The sequence below is a fragment of the Dermacentor variabilis genome, chromosome 1 (genome assembly GCF_050947875.1).
Source record: "Dermacentor variabilis isolate Ectoservices chromosome 1, ASM5094787v1, whole genome shotgun sequence".
Classification (NCBI taxonomy): Eukaryota; Metazoa; Arthropoda; class Arachnida; order Ixodida; family Ixodidae; genus Dermacentor; species Dermacentor variabilis.
The window spans coordinates 159864477-159888537 of NC_134568.1; the positions used below are offsets into that span (position 1 = coordinate 159864477).

At 43.9% G+C, this 24061-nt stretch overlaps 1 protein-coding gene across 7 annotated transcripts in view; it reads right to left on the minus strand.

Annotated features, from left to right (window-relative positions):
• vir (VIR_N domain-containing protein) overlaps positions 1 to 24061 on the minus strand; it is a 372111-nt gene that overhangs the window by 264088 nt on the left and 83962 nt on the right. For 6 of the 7 annotated variants that reach the window (XM_075698519.1, XM_075698512.1, XM_075698493.1 and 3 more), the window contains 3 exons: positions 23821 to 23934; positions 20669 to 20811; positions 11937 to 12531 (listed from right to left, as the gene is read on the minus strand). In XM_075698519.1, coding sequence (XP_075554634.1) covers positions 11937 to 12531; positions 20669 to 20811; positions 23821 to 23934 — 852 coding nt within the window. The remainder of the gene's footprint in view (positions 1 to 11936; positions 12532 to 20668; positions 20812 to 23820; positions 23935 to 24061) is intronic. The other variant, XM_075698531.1, reaches the window with a different exon arrangement.

Sequence of the window (24061 nt, forward strand, 5' to 3'; positions counted from 1 at the left end):
GTGTCTAGCTAATGGAAGCTGTGATGTCGAGAGAACTTTCTCCCAGCTGAGATACATTCGACATCCGGACAGGTCTCGAATGGAGACCGACATGTTGCGCATGCAGATGATAATGTATGTAAACAAGGGTGTGTAAAAAATGGGATGACCAGCTTTTCATGAATTAAATATTTCATTTCCTAGAAGCTAACGATGCTCTTTACTGTCATCATTACTGATTTATTACCAAACAAATGCCAAATTTCGGAGAGTATTCGGTAGAAAACCCTGATGCCCCCCCCCCCCCCCCCCCCGATTACTAGCTTGAAACAAACACCAACTTTAACGCATTAGAGTTAAGAAGCCCGTGATACCTTCCAATAAAATAAACTGAATGTATTACTTAGTAATCTGTAGGTTTAACCTGAAAAAAAAAACATATTTCGGAATGGTCTCACAAAAAAAAAAAACGATTTCCCTGATTATTAGCTTGAAAAATAGCACCCATTTTTACCACCTGATTTAAAGAAGATATAAAACCCGAAAATGAACAAACCTATAGATACTGCATATGTGTACTTTGGTGATGCAAAACCAAAGGATTTAAGGCAGTGTCAACAGGCAAATCAGCCAGCAAATTATTTGTTATTTTAACCCTTTGACGGTCAATGACGTAAATATATACGGCGCTGCAAACAAGTCCGAAAATGATTGATGGCGTATATTTACGGCGCCGTCTGTATGTTTAAAAAGCGTGCCAATTTCCTAACTTTTTTTTTTCTGTCATGTGCTGCCACTATGTGGGAAAACAGGGAATTTTTTTCCCGCACCTCCCTCTCTCGGTCTTCGTTGCATGGTTTGTTTTAGTGCTAGTTTGCTCCGGCGCGTCTATATACTACCACTCGTGCATTGGCATGCGTGCACGGCCAGGCGCCGGTTTGGGTTTTGTTCTGCGGGTGGTTTCGGCTTCTTGCACTCACAAAACTAATGGCTATCTCTTTACTAATCGCTCAAAGGGCGACCGCTGGTTTCTCGCTCGTTTAGTGCTCACAGGAGTGCGCATAGGAAGGATGCCGCCGTGCATGCATTTCCGTTTCTTTTCTTTTTTTTTAAGACTCGTGAAAACTAATTGCCCTAGCTGGTTGGCGATAAGATGAAGATTAGCGGAAGTTTGTCACACGTGTTGCTTTCTTTGATTGGCACACAACCAAACAGTTTTCTTGAGTGCACGCACCTACGCAGTTCGATTACGCTATGGACGTACGTATTAGTGTAAGAGCAGGAACATTTGAGGCTTGCGAAATATTCTCGTGTGCAGATTTTCAAAGCCTTGAACTATGTGCATAAAAATGCATAAAATTTTAAATTCTGATAAGTTTATTTCCTTTTTCATTGTTGTTATTCATGAATGAAGAGTGCATATATACCAACGCAAAATATTTTTTTCTCACTTTACGGTCACCCTAGAAAAATTACGGTATTTTTTTTTTTTTTTTCGAAATAAGTCCCTAAGAAGGATCGGAATCTGCAATGAAAGAAATCGACCCTGGGCGGTCGCATATGGCGAAAAAAGTCGACCCTCAAAGGGTTAAGCAATATTTGCAAAATAACATCCACATGATGAACCACCACAAGACATGATAAGACAGCATTGCATCCGGCAATCAAGCAACGCACTGTGTGTTTATAAGTACTGAAAGTGGCGAAGCATTGGTGCCTAAAAAGCAAAACAGCTTTCGATAGCAGAGAAAGAATGGTGGTTTCCACAGAAAATGGCACAAAGATGCTTATAACATTTGAAATCACAGAAAACTGTTTTTTAGAATTAATTATAACCTTACATCAAGGATTATTTTATTTTCAAACTACAGTTAAGCCTCGATATAATGAACATCCAATATAACAAAGTATTTAACGCCCTATAACTTTTTGCTCATTGAATCCCATGTATTTTGAACCTCAATAAACGAAGTATGTTTATACAGAATTTCAACGTAATGAAATTTCACTGCCACTGAGAAGGAATACTGAGGTGATCAATGGAAAATTCTGTGATGCAGCTGGTCAAATGGTTTAATTACATTCAGCTACTTGCAAACGCATCTCTGAAATCGTGTGCTATGTGACCAAGAGTGACCGCTGAATCGGAGCAGCGTCACATCCCGTATAAAATCGAAATGTGACAACAACCTATCACACCCCGCAGGCTGTATGCTTTGGGTTGTGAGTCAAAGAGTCAAAGCATGGGAGGGTGAGCCCTGGGGATGTTGGCTTGATGAGTGACGTGTTCCCATGCAAGCAAGTGAAAAGGGGGGAGGGGTTTCGCCTGTGGTAACACAATCAAGTATGCACGAGAGAAGGGTAGGTTCACGCGTGTCTCCTATTCTACCCTGTGGCTGTACATCGCTGCCAGCATGGCTGAGTGCACACATAGCCTGTTCGCCTTGTTTTAGAGGTAATCTGCCACATGTGCAAGACTGGGCCAGCCGAGATGGCATAGCATCTTGTGCGCTGTATTCCTGCATTGCGCATTTAGTACTGGAGGTTGTATAATCTAGAATTTCAAAGACATGTTGAAGCGAGAGGCAGACAAAGCCTCCACATTCACTCCCGGCAGCCGGATCTTTTTTTGACAGTGCCGTCCCACTGCAGACAATACTATCACAGTGGGTGTCGAGTAGACACGAAAGCGTGGCCAATGTGAAGATATCGTCGACACGGCATCAAACAGTATCTTTTGTCGCCGACTCCCAAATTCAACAAAATAATTTTTTTTTGTTATCCATATTTGTTTTCTCAGATTGCCCAATTAAGCAAATATTGTGGCCATTTCAATTTAACAAGGCTCCATTGTGACAACTGTACATATTTGCATAAAAGGTCAAATTTCATTATAACGAAATTTTAATATACCAAAGCAAATTGCCGATTTTACCGACTTCATTTTATCAAGCTTTAACTGTACTGCTATCGAAGCTACACACTTCAATGAACACACTCACTGGTGAGTGCATTCTACAGCAAGTGTCATTAAACCTTTTCATGTGACAGTCTGTGAATGACACTAACAGAGAAGTGCACTCACTCAAAGTGCCACTAAATTTTCCCGTCTGACAGGGGTTTAGTTTCACCTTACAAAAACTTTGCTCAAGCAGAAAGGCAGCCCAAAATTTGTTTGCTGCCACGGGACCTTTTTTACGCTAACCATGTATCATCTGCTGGCAATAAAGGAAATCATTCATTGTAGCGCGTCATTAAAACGAAGTCCGTCCGTCCGTCCATCTGTCTGTCTGTTTGTCTGTCTCATAGTGCAATTTCACTGCACTGTACAATTAATCTCTACTACATTCTTCATGTCCATCTAGCTAATTGATTGTACTGACAAGTCACCATGAAAATTGTCAGAAGATTAAGTTACTCCAAGCGAGTTTACTTTCCTAATCATTTTTTATGTAACTAGCAAATACTTCTCACGTAACCTATTGTTTTTGCAAAAATATAAAACAATGAGACATGAATAAAGTAGTATTTCACAGAGCCTCACAATTACAACAGAGAAAGTGTTTCTGCAAATGATCTGCACTCTTAAAGGTTAGTAAAAGTAACTGCATCACATATCTCCATTTCGATCATATCAAGCTTCTACTAAATATAGTTAATAATACAAAAGATTCACAGGTTGTAAATGCAATAATTCACTAATCATGAAGTTACTGTAGTAAAACTGAATACCTCATCTCACTCACGGTCCATTTGGTGTTTGACAACCACCTTAGTACAAGTTTCATGACAGTAGTTTTCTTTTTTCATTATTTTGTATAAACAGTTGTGTGCAACCTCACGGTGCAGATGTGTTTACACATTGTTACCTAAACTTAGATGCATAACCTTATGTATTCATGCAATACACATTAGTGCTCATCAGTTCCATCAATGCCCCCAAAAGATGGCAATAAATACCGATACAGTTGCCCTTTAAGACGGGGTACAGTAGCACATTCATTGTGTTGTGCGATGCATTGTTGTCCTTTGCCATTTGTTTTGTCCTGTGCAATGTACTTACCTACAGCTTAATGTTCCTGGTATGTGCACAATGTAATATGAAATGCTGTAATGACTATGGTGCATAAACACAAAAAAGATTTCTTTTTCTTTCTTTCGTTTCTTTCCATGGCTATGCTTTTAGAATAACAAAAACCGAATTATAGGTATGAAAGTGGTGCCCCCAATATTTAGCCCAACTTGGCTGATCACATAGCTGCCGCTCCATTAGTAATGGCTACCAGCAGCCTGACTTTGTTCGAGCTCCATTATTAACAGCTATTACCTTTTTAAGTTTGTGACTTACTAAGGCTACCGTTAGTAAGTGCAGTGATAAATAAATATTAGGGGTGTGTGAATATTCAAAAAGTTCGAATATTATAGAATACTATATTTTTAATATTCATATTCGATTCAAAAAATATATAATAGAAAATGTTCAATTATTCATTGGATACGAATATTCAAATCAAATCAAATATATTGCTGGCTGTGCGGGAGCAAACAAGTTTCTTAGCATTTGTTTCTATCTAATCTAAGAATACTGGGGCGATTTTATGCTGAATTTTGCAATAATTTCGTGCTGCTAGTGAATTTCACCTGTGAAGCACACTTAGCTACTAAACGTCACACTTTGAAGAAAAGCCAGCCTCTCAGTAGCAAGGGGCACGGGTTTGTGGACAGCGAGAGTGCACTTTTTTTTCTTTTTCAGCAGGACCCACCATTCTCAGCTTACTGCTTAAAAGCAAGTGTGATGAGTGACGACTGGCATGAGGTCAAATGCCTCCGAGTGTACGGGTATTTGATGCTGTATAATAAGGCACAGGCTGGCGAGGACAGCTAGTGGGAATTACTAAATTTTTCAAGTTATCATGAGATAAATACACAATGTTTTAGTATAACAGCTCACTAGTCGAGTTTTTTAACAATGAGAATGGAATTGCAATGTTCCAACATAACAAATTAACCCAACTTGCTAATAAATGCATGTGCATATCATTATTCAATATTCAATTCAATATTCAATGTCAGAATTCATATTCGATTCGTATTCAAAAATTGTGATATTCGCACACCCCTATTAAATATTTATCACGAGAAGTAATCATTACCCTGATTCAATATGCACGATCTTTGCTTTTCTAAGAATGTAGGATCAGCCCTTAAGTACTCAGGACGAGCCTTAAGTGGTAACCACATGAAATGTATATTCAAATTAATTTCAGAGTGGTGTCATCTCGTATCGTTTCCCACTTCTGGATGGTCACCCTGAAATTTCGGCTGAAATGTAGTACTGCATGTTTTTTCTGACTAAAGCACAAGCCCAAGGTAGGCATTTAGACCACGATAACGGCACCACTATCGTGGTCATGGAATGAACGACATGCCATGAAAGCAGCATGAAGTGGTTGCGCTTGACACAAGGCGACACCATACTGAAAATGCACAGGAAATACGTTCCATGTGGTTTCTGCTTTAAATGAGAACCACATTGGATGGGGACGGTGGGAGATGAAAATTCAAGACGATGAGCAAAACGAGAACAAGGTAAAAGCGGGAGCCAATGTTTCGACAAGTGGACTTGTCTTTTTTAAGGCAACATATGCTTTCCTCAGCACAGTATATATAGGTAGGGTTCTTCTAAAGGGGAGAGGGGGTAAGGCAGGTGGGCGAGGCAACAACTGAGGTTGTGTTAGCAGCAAGGGTGTAGAATTGAAAAGAAAGGTGTGCTATTCAATGTTGGTGGAGGAATGTGAGGTAGCGTCATGTGTCAGCCGGTTTACATGTCATCACTGTAGGTTCCTTTTTTCATGGAAGGGGCCTGGACAACGACGACGAGGAGGCTGGGGGTGGGAGGAATTATCTGCTCTGCTGGAGGCCATTGAACTATCATCTCTCTTCAAGAGAGAATAAAAGAAAGGGAACAAAATGGTGCTCGTGGAAAAAAATAATAGATGGAATAAATATATAAATAAAAAACAAAGAAAAGGGAGGAAAGAAAAGACAGAACAAAACACTAAGCAACCCAATGAAAATAACTAAGTGCTGTTGTCTATAAGCTTGAAATTTAGCATAGCAAATAGATTTTGAAGCTCCCTTTGAAATGTTTATGTCTATTGGTTGCAATGTCTTGAACTTATTGATGAGGTACGATTCTCTGCATTTTCTGTCTCGTGCAGAACGGAAATTTGACTAGGATGTAGAGCTTAAGTTCATCAAAGTTATGACCTGGTTGGTTGAAATGCTTGGCGACGGCTTTGGAAAGCTTTTTAGTTGTGTCCACACGATGTCCATTTAACTTGGTTAAACGACATCGGAATCGGGTTAAACGAGCATCGTGCAGACAGAGCTAAAAAGCTTTCATTGGGTTGCTTAGTGTTTTGTTTTTTCTTTTCTTTCCTCCCTTACTTTTGTCTTTTTGGTCATATATTTATTCCATTCTTTTTTTTTCCACAAGCAACATTTTCTGCCCCTTCTTTTATCCTCTCTTGCAGAGAGATGATAGTTCACTGACCTCCAGCGGAACAGGTAATCCTCCCAAGCCATTGCGCAGGCCTCTTCCACGAAAAAAAGGAACCTGCAGTGACAAGTGAACCGGCTGACACAAAGCACTACCTCACATTCCTCCACCAACATTAAATAGCACACCTTTCTTTTCAATTCTACACCCTAACCGCTAACAAACCCTCAGCTGCTGCCTCACCCACCCGCTCTTACCCCATCTTCCCTTTAGAAGAACCCTATACATATATACTGTGCCGAGGAAGGCACATATCGGCTTCAAAAAGAGAAGTCTACTTGTCGAAACGTTGGCTCCCGCTTTTACCTTGTTCTCGTTTTGCTGAACCACATTGGACGAATTTCTAATACATGCATTTTTTCCATGGTGTGACTGCCATGTACCAGCACATCCACTTGGCACTACATGCCAAGACCCATACCATGCAGTTTCTCCTTTGGTCAATGGACACGTGAAACCTTCGGCAATCATCATTAGAGCGTGACAATCACATGGTATGAAATGAATGTGCCAATGCTGGATGATATTGCAAGAAAAATTTGCTGGAAAAAATTTCACGTGGTTGCCACTTTATCTGACTACAATATTTTTCACAAAAACTGGTTACAATGAGTTTAATTTGACCAAACAATCAGTCACTTATAGTGAATGCCAGCTAAGAGGTGCACTCATGCATTCAGTAGCTACAATGATCATAATGACATCGATCTCTGAGGAGGATCTGGTACTGAAAACTGAATGGTGAAGCCATTTAGCATGTGGTACAAGGTACCCATGGTACATAATTCTTTGTTTTTATTTTTTATTTTTATTTTCACCAAGAAGTTGTATTTAATGCTTATCTGTATTTGGAATCTGCAAAAGGTTTACTAGACATTTAATAAGGAAACGCATTTTTACAGTATTCAATTTTTAACTGAAGTTATGTTGAGGCCCAATTAACTAGAGTTAAGGTGCTTTACATAAACTAAGCTTGCCCTTTTTTTCCCCTTTTTTCTTTTTCGGGTGGATCGAGGAACACTGGGATATGCTTTAAGCACTTGCCCCGGCACTGCTGTCAAAGTATTTGTTCCGTCCAAGAAACACAAGACCATGATACCACTGCATTCCCATGCAGCACACGTCCTCAGGCCTTAAACAAATAATTGCCAACTGCTGTACCGCCAATGATAGGTTAAAACAAAGTACAAGCACCATCATTCTTGATCAGTTGATATATGCAAGTCAATCAATTTTTCTGACTCCAATTTTTTTAACTCATTTTTTTAACATTTTTTAACTCCATTTTTTTAACTTTGCTGCGGTGGCACCACAAGCCCTATAGAGCTGGCGTATAAGGGTGACCGAAAATTCAGACACCACAGGATGGCCTGTTTCACTTTTCTAATTTTTCTAACAAAATCTGAATATACTGTGTTGCGAATAAAGCGCTCGTAAATGATGGAACTAGCTGCATTCTTTAAGGTATGATGATCTGTAAGCTTTCCAAGTGCTGTTTGGCTACTAAGCCTAATAGGCTCTGTGCAGTGTTTAGTCGCAGAGCAGCAAAATTAGCACTGTTGGTAACAGATGGCCACAACACCAAGAAAGTGACTTCATGCCAGCACAGCTTTTCTCCCGAAGTGTATTACAACATTCTTTTTTTTTTTTTAATCTCTCTATTGATGCTGCAATACACAGTATGTCTATTTTGGAAATGCCCAAAATCACAATTTTGTTGTAAGAGACGGCGAAGCGCTACAAGAGCCTGTAGCTGGTGACTGGTTTCCACAGGGAACACGTCAAGTTTTTCCACTTCCACAGCATCACAGAATGATCATGTCCAGCAATAATGAACAACTCCGGTAGGTCGCCTTACAACAAGGACCTCCTTAAGGACTACAGACCAGGTGCATGGACCCAAGATCTGATTCATGTTGCCAAGGTCTCTCAGTGCACGAGCACCCTTTTCCTACTCCTTTATGTTTTGCTTTCTTTTCCCAAAAAGTCTGGATACCGTTCTGCTCTCCTCTATATATCTATGTATCTGGCACCATCTGGCGCCCTCTGCGTCCCCACTCAATACCTGCACACACCCCACCTTGTCACTGACAAGACGTGCCAATCTCGCTCATCACAGCGCTACAAAGTGGTGACTCGTAGTTCTTCACGGCACTATGGAAATATACTTGTGGAACCATGCACAACAAGGCTCTGCCAGACAAGGAAGCTATCAGCCCAACCAAGAATGCACCGTACTAGGAATGCAACCCTGCAGTCTGGTTTCAACAGGCAAAATCGTAATTTGTTCTTTCTGATGTTCACATGAAACAACTCAAGTACCACCTCATTGTTTCAGCATTTTCACTACCGCTGCCCTGTACAGCAGTTGTGGGCCTTTCCACGCTTCATCCCCCAGCTGTCGCACAGTGCTTAGCTTGATCTTCGGGAACTGCCACCCCGGAGGCAACATGGCGGACAAAGCTAGCATGCCAGAGCTAATGACCCGCACAAGCCATACCTATCCCTCCCAGTGTCGAGTCACCATGCCAGTACACGTCACTGGGACGCACCTTGATTGGCCTCCAAAGTAGCAGCCCTTGGGCGCCCTCTCCACCCGAGCTCTTTTCCGCTGAGTGCTTCATCGCCACGGCAGATACTCACAAGCCCGCGAATTGGTTACGTGGAACCTTTGCTCCCTTAACTTCTTGTTCTCGTGCTTGGTGGACTGCTACTGGTTAGCCCTAGCATAGCGGGCGCACATACTTAATGAGTTTTGCAGCAAGCCTTCGCCCATAAGCAGCATGACTGTCGCGGTGTGTTGCACCTTGGGTTAATAAACCCGTGCTTGTTGCCGATCTGATTCCAGAGCCTTCTCATCTGTGTTGGAAAGTTGACGAACCCTGCCTTCGCGCCTTTGCGCATTGCGGATTGGAGAAGCATTGTGCCCTTTCCTGACTGCCACTCCACACAGTGAACTCCACTGTGCAGAGCCTATGGCAAAGTGATTTCAATTCAACACCAAACAGAAAGTTTCAATAGCTTGTGGGATCAAAATATCTACAATTTTTTATAAGTCGCAATCAAGCTGCGAGAGCCAAAATATTCATGACAGCAAGCATGCCACCTGTCACCGTATGGCACTACTGGCCTTCTAGGAAAATCAAGTCAGAGATAATGCACACGTGCACTCAGCTGGTAATGACAGTGGCTAATCAGAAATTACATGTCTGCTTGCGCCCAACCACTAGTGACAAATTCTCTTGTGCACTTCAAATGCAATGGAAAGAACCTGCGCATAGTCACAAGCTCCTGACTGCCTTAATGCACAGCTGCTGAAGTGGAGCTTGCGAACTTCATCCCACTAGACCCCCCCCCCCCCCAATGCGGGTCAGACTGTCAAACACAAAGCGCATCATTAAAAAAAAAAAAGTCAATTTTGTAACACTTTATCTCAAGACCGAGCAGAAAACGCACTGACAAGCTTTCCAGCTGTTGGTGGAATTAAAATGCTTTAAATTTAGGTTCTTTCTCTAAAATTTTTCAGACCATTAAATTTTTTTAAGACTTTCACAGACCCCTTTATGTCTGCGAATTCGGTCAGCTATATTTATATATTAAATTAAGTTACTATTTCAAGATCTTTGACATTCTTGTGTGCATAAGAACAGAAACACTTCAACAAAGAAGCATTACAACCATTTCAGGAGCACAAGTACTGCTTCTAAGAAGAGACAGATCTCACCACAGTGCATGTGCACTTGCCCGGCTGGTGCCATGATACCTGTACACCCCACTGCTTTTTCACTGCACTCAGGTTCAAGGCAACCATCATGAGAATTCATGAGAATTCATGAGAAATCATGAAAAGAATGCTACTGTCAATTTTTCTAGCAAATTATTAGGAGGAGGCTGTGGGGTGCATCTCCTCAACTTCCTATTATAGAATATCTTTATCCCCAGATTCCTGCCTCATATTGATGGCTAAGCTAATTTGTGATGGTAAAAGAGGGAAAAAACTTATGCATTTTTTACCATAGTTTCCCTTCAACCCACTAAGGACTACTACTCCCTTTGAGCCAGCAGTGGCATAGTGAAACTCATGGTGAGGTCAGTCTAGTCTCCTCCAAATTTGTGAAATTTGCAACCTTCTCATTGAATGTACACTGTTTATCACAGCTAACATCTTTCTTTTCAATTTTTCGTCCTTAACTATAGGCAGTTGGAAAAATGCTGAAGCAGATGGCCCTTTCCAGGTGCATCGCTGGGTCCAAACTAGCAGTATGCCATTGCAAATTAGGGTGCTCTGTGAGTGGCAGGAGAGCATGTGGAGCACACGTGACATCAAAGACAAGCAGGTAAGCAAGAAATGCCTGAAGAAAATCAGCGCTCAGAAACAGCCAACAAATGTTGGTGTGCCTGGTGGTGCTTTTGCCGTGGTTTTATACTTTCTGAGCACAGATACCACCTGTTTTGTCAGACCTTAATTGGCATTCATGCTGTTGAAAAATCAGCACTTCGTTGTTATGAATCATGGCAACAGCACCACCAAAGCTCACAGAAATTAGTTACAATGAAGAAGCAAATATAGCATCAAGGTTCTTCCAGGGGAACATGAAGGAATATTGGTACTGGCTGTAAAAGAATACAGCACTGCATATGCAAAATCGGCGATGGAACGTCCACAAATTCTAAGTTGAGAGCATGTTCTTGTTTACTTGTACTCTGAACTTTCTCATTCAAAAAGCTACCGATTACATAAGCTAATTTTTGTTGTTATTGCATCAGTCTTTAGGTGACAATAAAAACCAACATGAAACACTATAAGCACTACCTCAAGAGTCACTGAAAGGGCCCTTTAAGAGAATAGGGTAACTAACGTTTTTGTGCTGACAACATTACGTTCCTTTTCCTTTGCATTAACAGTAACCACGACAATTCCTTTTCAGCTGTTGCATTAAGAAAGCATCAAGACATGCCATACTACCTTTAATTTCCATGATGAACCAATATCAGGTCCTTATGGCAATGAACCAAACAGAGCAGCATACAATCACAGCTTGCGCAACATTAGAACAACGATGCCATAAACTTCAAAGGTTTGCAACACGCCAATATGAACCGAAAGCCAGCAAAACTACATACCTTAGAGGCAATGTAACGGTTGCCAAAATTTCAGATGCCATATTAATTCTTGCCCGATTTGTGGGCATGATTTACGTCTGTGATGTTGCAAACATTAGGACAATCAGAAAAATGTTACCATCATTCAGGTGGCAAATTCAGACAGCAATTATTCTCTTATTTTCATGATCCCCCTCAGTATCAGCTAGAAAAATCCATAGGAAACTGTTATAATGATCTTCTTAAGTACGTGAATCAGCACATGCATAAGGTGAAAGCAATGCAGACTTGCCATTATGTCATCTGACAGATAAGGCTCATCCTCACTGGAGATAGCTTCAAAATCATCATCCTCCTCCGTGTTGACGACAGGTATCATGTCAGCTTCCTCATGAAAACCAGCCTCAAAATGCTCGGGAGACGTGTCGGGAGTGATGTTTTCATACAGGTCATCATCTTCCATGAGGCTGTCGCCAATTGGTTCCATTGGAATCACCGTGGCAGCTGGTGGCACTGCAGATACTGTCTGGATTGTCGGAATGGGTGCAGCATTGGTTATCATTGGGGGTGTTCTTGGCGCAGCTGGTTTTGACTGTGCCATCTTTACCGGAGAGGGCTTGGCTGGTGATTCTGGCTCATCTGGCTCCTCCTCTTTCGGTGTTCGGGGACCTCGCGGAGTCATCTCACGGTCGTCGTCCAGATCATCATCAATTTCATCTGGCGATTGAGTGGCACAAGGGGAGCGAGGGGGTGTCATAGGTGGTGTTTTGGGAGAAGAGCGTGGCCGGGGCGACTGGATTGGTGGTGATGCAGGCCGTGGCATGGGTGGTGTTGACGGCCGCCTGGGGTCAATGACACGTATCACTCCTTCGCTACTGCTTCTCCTCCTGCAAATGAATTAGACAAGTTACCCCAATGCTGTGAGCCTGTTTCCTTAAATTTTCTATTGTAACAGATCTCTTCACAAAAACGTTGCATCAGCATGCTCAAATTTCAAGGAGAGATCAAACAGGAAATAATTATGTAACCTTCTTGCACAAGAGAATGATGGTCAAATACATGCAAGCAACTCAGATTTCTCTTGTATGTACTTGTAAAGTGTGTAACAGAACTGCATATTTTTCATTTTCACACAGCATTAGCAGGGTCACTGCTGTAGTGTGGCAAAAAATTTGCATTTTAGAAGTGCATAAATGACAAATACCATGATTTGGCATGTATAACCAGCACCAAAATTGTAAAAAATGAATAGTAAAGTAAGAGTGCAGGTTATACACAAATTCTGCCCAAGGTGGGGGGAAGACGACGAAGTGATCCTATTGCTGAGTGTTTGTTCTCCGTCACCAGTATTTTGTGGTAATTCGCGCTTTCTTCCGGGGAACGCTGTTCCCTGCCCGACGGGAATGGAAGTGGAACCACCCGCACTCCCACCTGATGTAGCGACGCCCGCATCGGCAACCTCAAGGAAGCGGAACAGCCTCTCGAGCGACAGCGAGGCTACCCTGATAGACTCGACCGAGAGCTACGACAGCTCCGACGACGACTACGTGACTGTCCTGAGTCAGAAAGCAAAGCGGCGGATGCTTAGGGCCTCTGCGGACACATCTACTATGAGGACTCCGCAGAGTTCGCCGAAGTACACCATCTTTTTCTTACCTGTGCTACCCTCCGACAACATGAGGTTCCTCAACAGGCAAGTTGCATCAGTTGAACTCGAGAGACTGTTGCCAAATGGCATTGAGGACGTACGAGTCAACCCTCGGAAGAATATTGTCGCGGTAGACGTCGCCCAAGCGTCGGCGTTAGATTCTCTGCGAGCTGTCACTGTTCTCGGTGGCATGAACGTCCGTACCATCATCCTGATGGGAAAAGAAACTACTACAGGCGTCATATATGACATTGATGCGGCCATCTCAGGCGAGGATTTACCACTTTTGATAAAGCCTGCCAATCATGGGACCCACATACTACAGGTGGCCCGTCTCGGAACTTCCAGATGCGTGAAAATTGTCTTTAAAGGTGACTGCCTTCCATCGCATGTGAAGGTAGGTCATTTTCGACATGCTGTCCGGCCCTTTGTTCCCAAGCCGCTTCAGTGCAGAAACTGTCAGAAATTCGGCCACGTGAGCGCCGTCTGTGGAAAGTCTGCTATATGTTCCCGCTGTGCAGCACAACACTCTGCAGGCAACTGCCAGGCAAAAACTTATAAGTGTCCGAACTGTCAAGGGCCCCACGATGCCTCATCAAAGGAATGTCCTAGAGTTAAGCGAGAACTCTCCATCTTGAAGAAAATGGTGAGGGACCGGTCGACACATCGTGAAGCAGCTGCTGACGTCAGGCGACGTCGTTCTCGTCGCAGACGCTCATCAAGGAATTCTGCTTTCCGCACAAAGCATATGCGTGCCGCACTGCCTCTTGCTGTTGAATCTGCTCCAACCTCAGTGCAGAATGTTTCCAAACCATGTATAGACAACGGAGCATCTGAAAAGAATGCCGTGGATGAAGAATGGCCACCACTGCCAAGGATAAGCCCTGTGGAAAAACCCCAACAAGGAAAGACACCACAATGCTCACCCCTCACCCCTCACCCAGATGAGCTGACAGAGCATGACCGCCGAATTGCAACAATGCTCACGTCTTTGATAAATACGATTCGCACGCTTGTGGGCAACTCGAATACGCCAACAGCTCGAAGCGCACTGCAAGTGTTGGATGCCCTGAGCCCAGTGCTTGCAAATCTTGCATAAGCACAATGGCTCTTCCACTGCCTTCACTCCGTGATGAAGTGCGTCGCGCGACGATTTTCCAGTGGAATGCCAGAGGACTTAAATCATGGATTTCATGTTTCCGCCAATACGTTTTCACGAACCGATTTCCTGTAGTGGTAATATGTGAACCGAACGTGTCAAAAGCGCTAAGACTCTCTGGATACGAAGCCTTTATGGCGTCGACGTGCGGGCAATCCAGCAAAGTAATTGTTTACATCCGTACAGAACTGACTTACATTCCCCACTCGGTGCAGCCTCATGATGGAAACCCATACGTGTGTCTCCGCATTACAAAGAATAAAGTGGCCATCACCCTTATCGGCGCCTACATATCCCCATATAGTCGGTTCGACGGCGACCGATTGCGAGACATCCTGACGGCGACTACTGGACCCTGGATTATCACGGGAGACTTTAATGCTTATCACTTGGCTTGGGGAAGCTCCAGAATAGATTCCAGGGGCCGGAAACTTGTGGAATTTGCTTCCGACCATGAACTCAGCATTATGAACGATGGCAGTCTGACGTACTTGCGTGGTTCGAACTATAGCAGTTGCTTAGACTTGACCTTGGTGTCACGGCAACTTGGTCAAAATGTTCGATGGTTCTCTGACATCGAGACTCATGGTAGTGACCATATTCCCACCTACTTAAGTATCACTGGATTTGGAAGCTTCTCCTCTTGTACTTCCCGACAAGCATATATAAGGTGGTCAACGTATAAGACAAAGGTGGAAGAGGCATGCAAAGAAGGATTTACCGGCACCATTGAGAACCTTATTACAAGTGTACTGGAATCTTCTAAGTACACATTTACATCCGCTAAAAAACGTACGGATTTTGACATGGAACTTGAGCGACTTCGAACTATTCGCAGAAGAGCCGAGAGGCGATACAGGCACACGAAGTCAATTCATGACCTTAGAGTCGCTCGACGTATACAGAAGAAAATCCAACGTCGTATGGACAGTCTGGAGGCACAACGGTGGAAGACGTTCTGCGAATCACTTGACCCCCGCAAGCCACTGTCTATCATATGGAGGACGGTGCGCGGCCTTGGCTCGTCTCCACAGCAACGACACCCATTCTCAGCCCTAGCCCTCCATCAAGGCCGCTCACAGGTCGATATAGCCGAAGACTTCTGTGTGAAGATTGCGGGCAGTGTGGTCACCATCAATAGCGAAATTCTGGGTGAGGTTCCTGCGACACGCTTCCCAGACTTGAATGTGTCCTTCTCACTTGAGGAATTGGAAGCTGCTCTGGCCTCATGCAGGCGCTCATCGTCGCCAGGACCAGACGGCATCACCTACGCTGCTTTATGCCACATAGGTGAAGATGGCCGAAGCAGCCTTCTGGAATGTTATAACCAGTCATGGAATGATGGCGTCGTTCCTGAGCGGTGGAAGTCCAGCCGCTTGATACCACTCCTGAAGCCTGGAAAGTCGCCACTTGACCTAGCATCCTACCGACCCATTGCGCTGTCCAGCTGTGTTGGGAAGGTCATGGAAAGAATGATTCTCAGCCGCCTAGAATGGTATCTTGAGCGCCACGACGTATACCCCGATGCCATGGCTGGTTTTAGAAGAGGCCGTTCCTCTATTGACAACGTCACCGACCTAGTCACGTCTGTACAACAAGAAAAACACCACAAGCGTATATCGGTTGCACTATTCCTCGACGTGAAAAGCGCCTATGATAATGTAACGCATGAAGCCATCCTTGATGCCCTGGAAAATAATGGAATTGGTGGACGCATGTTTCGGTGGATTCGGAGCTATCTATTCAAAAGATCCTTCTTTGTGCACAGTGCAGATGGCCGAACTGCTGACCATTACACTAACCGTGGCGTCCCTCAGGGTGGGGTTCTTAGCCCCACTTTGTTCAACCTTGCAATCCTTGGCCTTGCCGACGTTCTACCACATACAGTAAACCTTTCCATATATGCTGACGACATATGCATATGGGCCTCGGCAGTTACACGTCTCCAGGTGCGTGCACGGCTCCAAAAAGCAGTGACCCTAACATCATCGTACCTGCGTGCGCAAGGCCTCAGCATTTCGACCGAGAAGTGCGCCTTAGTCGCCTTTACCCACAAGCCCATGACCTGGTACCCCATTTCTATTGACCACCAACCAATTTCCTACGCAAAAACTCACCGATTCCTAGGCGTTATTATAGACAGAGACCTTTCATGGAGCCCCTACATCACATACTTGAAGAAGAGGCTTACTTCTATCTCCCATATATTAAGGTTTCTTGCCGGTAAAACGTGGGGCACATCCGTGGCATCTATGCTTCAACTATACAGGACGCTCTTCCTAGGATACTTGCGATACAGCACACCAGTGCTGTCCAATGCTGGCAAAACTAACATCCATGTCCTACAGAGCATTCAAGGCCAAGCCCTACGAACATGTCTGGGGCTACCTCGAAATGCTTCAACCGTGGCAACAATTGCCACCGCGAGAGACCACCCAATAAGGACCTATATAGATATCGACACACTCCGGGTGCATGTTCGCCATATATCCAGAGTCCCTGACCACCATCTCGCTCGCTTGCCTGAGAAAAGACCCAAGGCAGCGTTCTCCAGATCAGTTGCGGCTAACCGGCACTCTTTGTCTTTGGGGCACTCACCCGCAACAAGAACGCCATCCCCTATGTGGTGCTTGAAGAAGCCTCCAGTGTACCTTGCTGTTCCAGGAATAGTGAAGAAAGCTAGCCTGACCACCGCGGCTCTCAAGCAGATCACATTGGAACTTCTGCATTCTTCATACGCTAACCGGACTCATGTTTACACGGATGGTTCCGTCTCGGAAAATTCTACAGCCGCCGTTGTTCTACCATCTCAATCGGTCGTCATCAAGTTTAAGACTTCCCATGTAATGACATCTACAGGTTCTGAACTGGCCGCCCTTCGCGCTGCTGTCGAATACATTGAAAAAGCACCGCCCAACAAATGGGCAATATTTTGTGACTCGAAAGCAGCCCTCCAGAGCTTGCGAAGTTTACGACGTGGCAATTATGAACAGCTGGTGTCACAAATCAACGAAACCTGCCATTGTGCATCTGAAAGAGGACATGATATCATATTTCAGTGGCTGCCGGGACATTGTGGCATCGTTGGTAATCACCTCGCCGATGACGCTGCCCGACGTGCCCAGGCTGGCTCACCGACACTCCTTATACCTTTATCCAGAGTCGACGCTGCAAGAGAGCTTCGCAGTCTCGCTCGTACAATCACGTTACGTTGCTGGCATACACCACAGAACTCTAAGTGTCGTTTACACAGCCTCGACCCATCACTGAACCTTACATTACCAGCGAACCTTCCACGACGTGACGCAACACTGCTGTGTCGGCTGTGGGTAGGAGTAGCATTCACCAACTCCTACAGCTATCGTATTGGAATGGCGGATTCACCAATGTGCGCTAAGTGTAAGTGTGAAGAGACCATTAGTCACCTTCTGTGCCACTGTTCTCGCTTCGATAATCAACGTGCGACCCTCCAGTGTGCCTTGAATAGACTGGATGACAGGCCATTTACGGAAGCGAAGATCTTGGGAGCCTGGCCTCACAGCTCATTGGCCCAGAAAGCAGTTCGAGCGCTTTGTCGCTACCTGAGGGCAACAGACTTGAGTGCCCGACTATAGACATCCTACACCTAAGTTCTCTCTCTCTCCCTCTTTCACTCCCCATTCCCCTCCCCACGTGTAGGGTAGCAAACTGGACTCAGTCTGGTTAACCTCCCTGCCTTTCCGTCTTCCCTTCTCTCTCTCTCTCTCTGCCCAAGGTGTGACTTCACAGTAGTGCGACACGCGCTGCCGTGAAGCCACAACTCAAGACAAGGTACTGCACAATTCAGTTCTCACAGGGAAACCAACACTCTCTCTACCCCTGTGTGCTGAAGCTTCCTTCTCTCTTTTTTAGGTACATAGCACATTTTTTAATAGATTTAAAAATGTATTACTTATTTTAATACGTAGTACATACTGTCACCAACCAATAATTCAGACTAGCTTGATTATCTAGGATGTTTTACAGCACGACCAAGTCAAACGAAAAGAATGACATTTCTGTACTGATAAGTAGCTGGCGCCTCTTCAAAACTAAAAGTAGCGAAGCTTAGTCAACTAAGTACTGTACAGTAGACTCTCAGTGACAAAAATCTATCGAGATGGTGAAAAAATTTGTATCACACAAAAACAAAACAAGAACCAGGAACTGGCTGACTTAAAGATTTTTTCACTTTTTTTATGCAATCCTAGGACCTTCATTTATCTCACGTCAAAATATTCGGAAGAAATATGCAGTAGAATTTGAAAAAATTGCACTTTTTTAGTATCATCTGTAAAATTGGGAAGAAAATCAGGCTTTAGGAGGTGATAACGCACCATTGATTGCACAAGCACAGCTTTCCATTGACGCAGCGCCGCAATTTGGGTATCGCCACAAACATGAGATTAGAGATTCAGATAACCATAGCAGTGTATTTCTCCATGTAGAAATAAAAGCAACAAAAACAAGAGCAATAAGGGAAACTAGTGTCGCGATTTGTTACTGCAGTCACCTAGCACGCAGGGAGTGTTCCTGTTGGCTGACACCAATTTGAATCACTGGCACGCTTGTTTCACACACATTTTAGCAGCAGCGAACTGCACACTTTGTGTGTTCCGAGGCCAACATTTTAAGATCTGCCTGGTTATTTCAGGTTTCTTTCGTTGCTGTGTCCTAGCTGCTGCTAGGTGATAAGGACATGATTTACACAAGATAAGGGAATCTATTTCCTTTGCGGCGGAGAAGCAAGTTCATATCATGCGACACGGGTTCAAAAGTAGAAAAGTTTGCAATTGTCATCGGGCACCAAAAACAATGGAAGGCATGGAATACAGAGATAAGGCTACACATGGAAGAGGACGCTGCCAATCATGCTGATGCGGCAAGACTTGGTTGCGTGTGATTGCCAGCTCCTGATAAATTTGCACAGTGTTTGAAAATGGCAAACAAGTTACATGATACTGCACAAAGCAAAAGTTTTGGGGGGAGGTGGTGTGGGGGAGAGGAGTCAAGGCGGAGTGACATAGGCCACTCTAGCAACAGGAATGCAACTGAAACATCAGCATGGCAGCTCTGCCAGCCTGACAACAGCCAGTGTCTGGTGTTACCGGAGCGCCGGGACCTCTTTGCAGTCTCCGCCGGGGTCATGGGGCGGCTTGGTTGTTCGTATCATCCAGCACAACGCGAAAAGCAGTTCACACCACTCGAAATTTAGCATGCTGTAATAAACTTGGGCAGGACTTTGGGGAAATTCGTATCATCCTGAAATTCACATCTGGCGAGACCATATCACCGAGAGTCTACTGTATTTATGCGAATCTAACATGCACACTTTTTCAGAGAAAACAGGGTAAAAGGTGGCGTGTTGCCAAACCGCATTTGCCTATTGTAAGAGTCGTCAGATGCATCATCATCGCCATCAGAAAATGGCTACAGAGCATGTTTTTGTGATGGTTGCTGTTGGTTCATTTTGAGCTCAACTACGATCTAGAGCGGTATTCTCAGCCAAAAACTTTTGGAGATACTATCACTTTTGCAAGATTTCACACAACTTGGCATCAGTGTAATCGACCGCCAACGTTTCTTGCACTGTGCCAAGCTCGCTATCTGCGCACAGTTCGAAGAACATTACGAGTCGCATATTTTCACAAGTCCGATGCAGTCTCACAAAAGTGATAGCAGTTGTTTTTAATGCTGAAACTTTGAAACCTTGCATCAACGAAATTTGCAATTTAACGAAGTTTCTTGCTGCAAGTACAACTTCATTATATCAAGGTTCAACTGTTATCTCATTTCATTACAACGAGGTTCAAGTGTATATGCCTATATATATCTATCAAGATGCAATTGTTCCTTCTCCAATTTTCTTCTTCTCTATCAGTGCCAGCCACTAAGCTCCTTTTACAGCAAATGCTTACAACTTAAATCTTAGTGCAGAGTAAATAGAAAACCAGCAAAAGTTAATGTTAAGGAAAAGATATTTACAGCTGAAACAGAAAAAGCCCTTTATGCAATCAAAAGTAGACCGAAAGAGGAGCAAGGCACTTGGCAAGTCTGTGTACAGGCTGAATTTGTTTCTGCTGCAAACACCAGATGACAAGTTCCAGACTGCACTAGGCTTAGTTGTTGTCACAAAAGCTCTGATTAAGCAAAGGTCATGCAGCAAACAACTAAGAGCAAAACTAATGGAGGCTGGCACCTGGGGTCCTCATGGTCTTTCTGGTGGCTGCTGTCCCGGCGCTTCCCGCCTCCACTGCTGCTACTTTCCTTGTCTGAGCTAGATGCTTCTGCAGCAGGTGCATGGTCTTGTTCACGCTTCATCGGTGGCGGTGTATACCGGTCCTACAGGGAAAACGAAATGGCTTGCACAAAGACTGTAATGTCATGCACAAAGAGTTCACTAGTAAACCATTGGCCTGGAAGAGCAATGGCCAGTGGCCTGGATTTATTTTACAGAATGAAAAATGCCCACCATCACCATAGAAGAAATGTGTACAGTCAAATCTTGTCAATTCGAACATGCTTAATTCGAACTTCCGGTTTATTCGAAGTGACGCTGTGGTCCCATCAAAGTTATGTGTATTCCAATGGGTGAAAACACACGGTAATTTGGACGCGCAATTCGCAAAGGTTAATTTGAACATACCACACTCCGAGAATGTTCTCAGCAGCGCGCCAAATCATTTCATTGGTGAGGCTTTCATTTGTGAGGCAATTTTTAAGCTTTACGAGTGCCATATGGCCCTGCATCAACTTGGCACAAAACTGCAACTTTGATTGCCAACACCCAAAGCAGCAGCATTGGTTAGGCCTAACAGCCTAGGTAGCATTGTCATGGCAAAAATTTGCTGTTGACTAGCATGGTGGAGGGTGGCAAGCCATCACAGGTAGCCTGATGTTAATAGAGTCAAACCTCGATATAATGAGGACAATAAAATCAGCATGTTATATCGAAATTTTGCTTAAAAAGTTATATTTTGGGGTTTCATGTGCCATAGCCACAATATGACTATGGGCATGCCGTAGTGGGGGACTCCAGATTAATTTTAACCACCTGGGGTTTTTTAAGATGCACCCAATGCACAATAAAAGGCATTTCTACATTCCTCCCCCACTGAAATGTGGCTGCTGTGGCCAGGATTCGATCCCGCGCCCTTGGGATTAGTAGCGCAACGTCATAGCCACTACGCCACCACGGCGGGCTATTAGAATTTTTAGTATTAAAATTTGACTTTTTATGCAGCTAAGTACAGTCACCAACAAATTTTACTTGCACTGAAGGAGCACAACATTGTCCTATTTATCAGGCAATCAGAAAAAAACGAATTTATATGAGAAAAGTTTTCATTTTGTTGTAATTGAGCCAGTAACCAAAGATACAGTTTCATGCCGTGTCGACAACATCTTCACATTGGCGATACAAAGCGATGCTTCTAACGCTTTCAAGCCCACGCTATTATGAAAAGTGCAGGCAGAGGGGAGCGAATGGTTCATCTACCTATCGCTTCAATGCGTCTCTGAAACTCGAGAATACATGACCTCTAGCACTCAATACACAGGTAGACAGCACATATAAAGGTATACCAGCTCGCTCGAGCTTCGCACCCACCACAGATTACGCCCAAGACAGAGTGCACAGGCCACGTATGCACTCAGCCATGCTGCCAGCCATGTGCAAACCATGGCCGGGCTAGAGGACAAGACAAGCGCTCACCCACCCTCCACTCTCCTCCTTCCCATGAGCCCGCGCCATTAATCATGTTATCGCACACTCCCCCCTCCTCCTTTTGCTCACGCAGGACAGTGTGCATCATGTCAAGCCACTATCCTTACATCAAGCCACCACAGCACTCGGGACGCGATAGAATTTTAATGCATGTGGACTTTATGTGGAACATGATGGCCAGAGGGTCTTGCTACTGCGTGGCGCACAATTTAAGAGGTGTATTTGTAAGTAGCCGCATGTAATTCAGCCACTTGACCATCTGTGTTCGCAGCAGTTCCCACTTATTGTCTCGATATTCCTTCGCGGCAGCAGTGAAATTTCGTTATACTGAAATCGCGTATAAACACACTTCGTTACATTGAAGTTCAACATAGATGGTGCTCAATGAACAAGAAGTTATAAAAAGTTAAATACTTCATTATACTGAGAATTGTATTATACTAAAGTTCATTAGAGCGAGGTTTAGATGCATGTGCATCGATCGGCTCACCAGTGATTGGGCCTGGGATCATGTGCACAGGCTAAACTTGAACTGAAAAATTTGAAAAACTTGAACTGAATTTGCTCAAAACAGCCTCAAGTGCCGGCATCGTGCAATTAAGGTTCTATGCGACATCTGCACTTTACAGCATCTCGAGGAATGGCAATACTCATCAGGCTGCACACGCAAACATAAAATGTCCAGACAGCCTTGACCAGCGCAAATTGCAAGCATATATTATTTCACTAGCTAAACATTGCAAGTGGACTTTTCACACTGCTGGCATTGTAAAAAAGAACAAAATTTACTTTCTCCATGGAACACAGCTAATAATACGGACATTCTACTGGTCCCCTCAGTGTCAGAAAAATTTGTGGGCGATTGTGTGCCACCCTTAATTGCAACCAATTCAGCATACACCAAATTCAGTGCAGCTTTGCGGGACAGGATTTATTTATTTATTTATTTATTTATTTATTTATTTATTTATTTATTTATTTATTTATTTAATGTTGAGTGGGACTTCTCCATACATCATAAAAATCAATGCTGGGGGCCAGATGGTATTATAAACTGCTGACATGCCAGACAGAATAGTGCAGTGGTTGCAAACCACACAATGAATGTGTCCGTTGGAAGCTGGGCACATACTGCATTGACAATTTTTTTGTGTTTCCCTCTGTGCTTCCCTGCATTTGATATTGGATAAACTGTGTCTTCAGCTGTTGCTTTTCTCGTAACGTGGAGTGCCCTTCTCACTTTCTCTGCCCTATTATCCTGTCAAGTACCTAATGCACTCAGCTTTCAGCAAGATTATCACAGTGTGGCTTGCAGCCAGTGCCCAGGACTGACTGACTTGCACATCAGTGGTTCGGCGATAAGCCACGACCACCTTCTTTACATGATGTATAAAGGGGTCCCGGTTCCGCATGCTCAAAGCCATACTCCACTTGGCACACATTTCGAATTAGTTGCACTAAAAAATGGTACAATTAATAATTTGTTGCACATTCAAGGAATTGAGGCCTTATGCCATTATTATGGTGTTCGCAGCTATCTAAAACGCAAAAAAAAAATTGAAAAATTTTGTGTCAGTACTTATTTAACAAATTTCTAAAGAAACATTACTAAAGCACCTTCTTACTTTTGAGTCTGGAGGAGAAAGGAAGCGTGACTGCTGGCTGCCCTTTGACTGCTGCTGGGAACTCTTCTGTGCATGACTGCTGCCACTGCCTTCCCATGACCTCTGAGAAGATTCCTGTGTAGAGGACCCCCAGACCTTCCAAGTTATAAAACTAAACAAAGCTCCTTCATGCAAATTCTTAAACCATGTAAGACACATGCTTACACAAGTCATGGGGCTGTTTGTTTTCAGGTAGATGGCA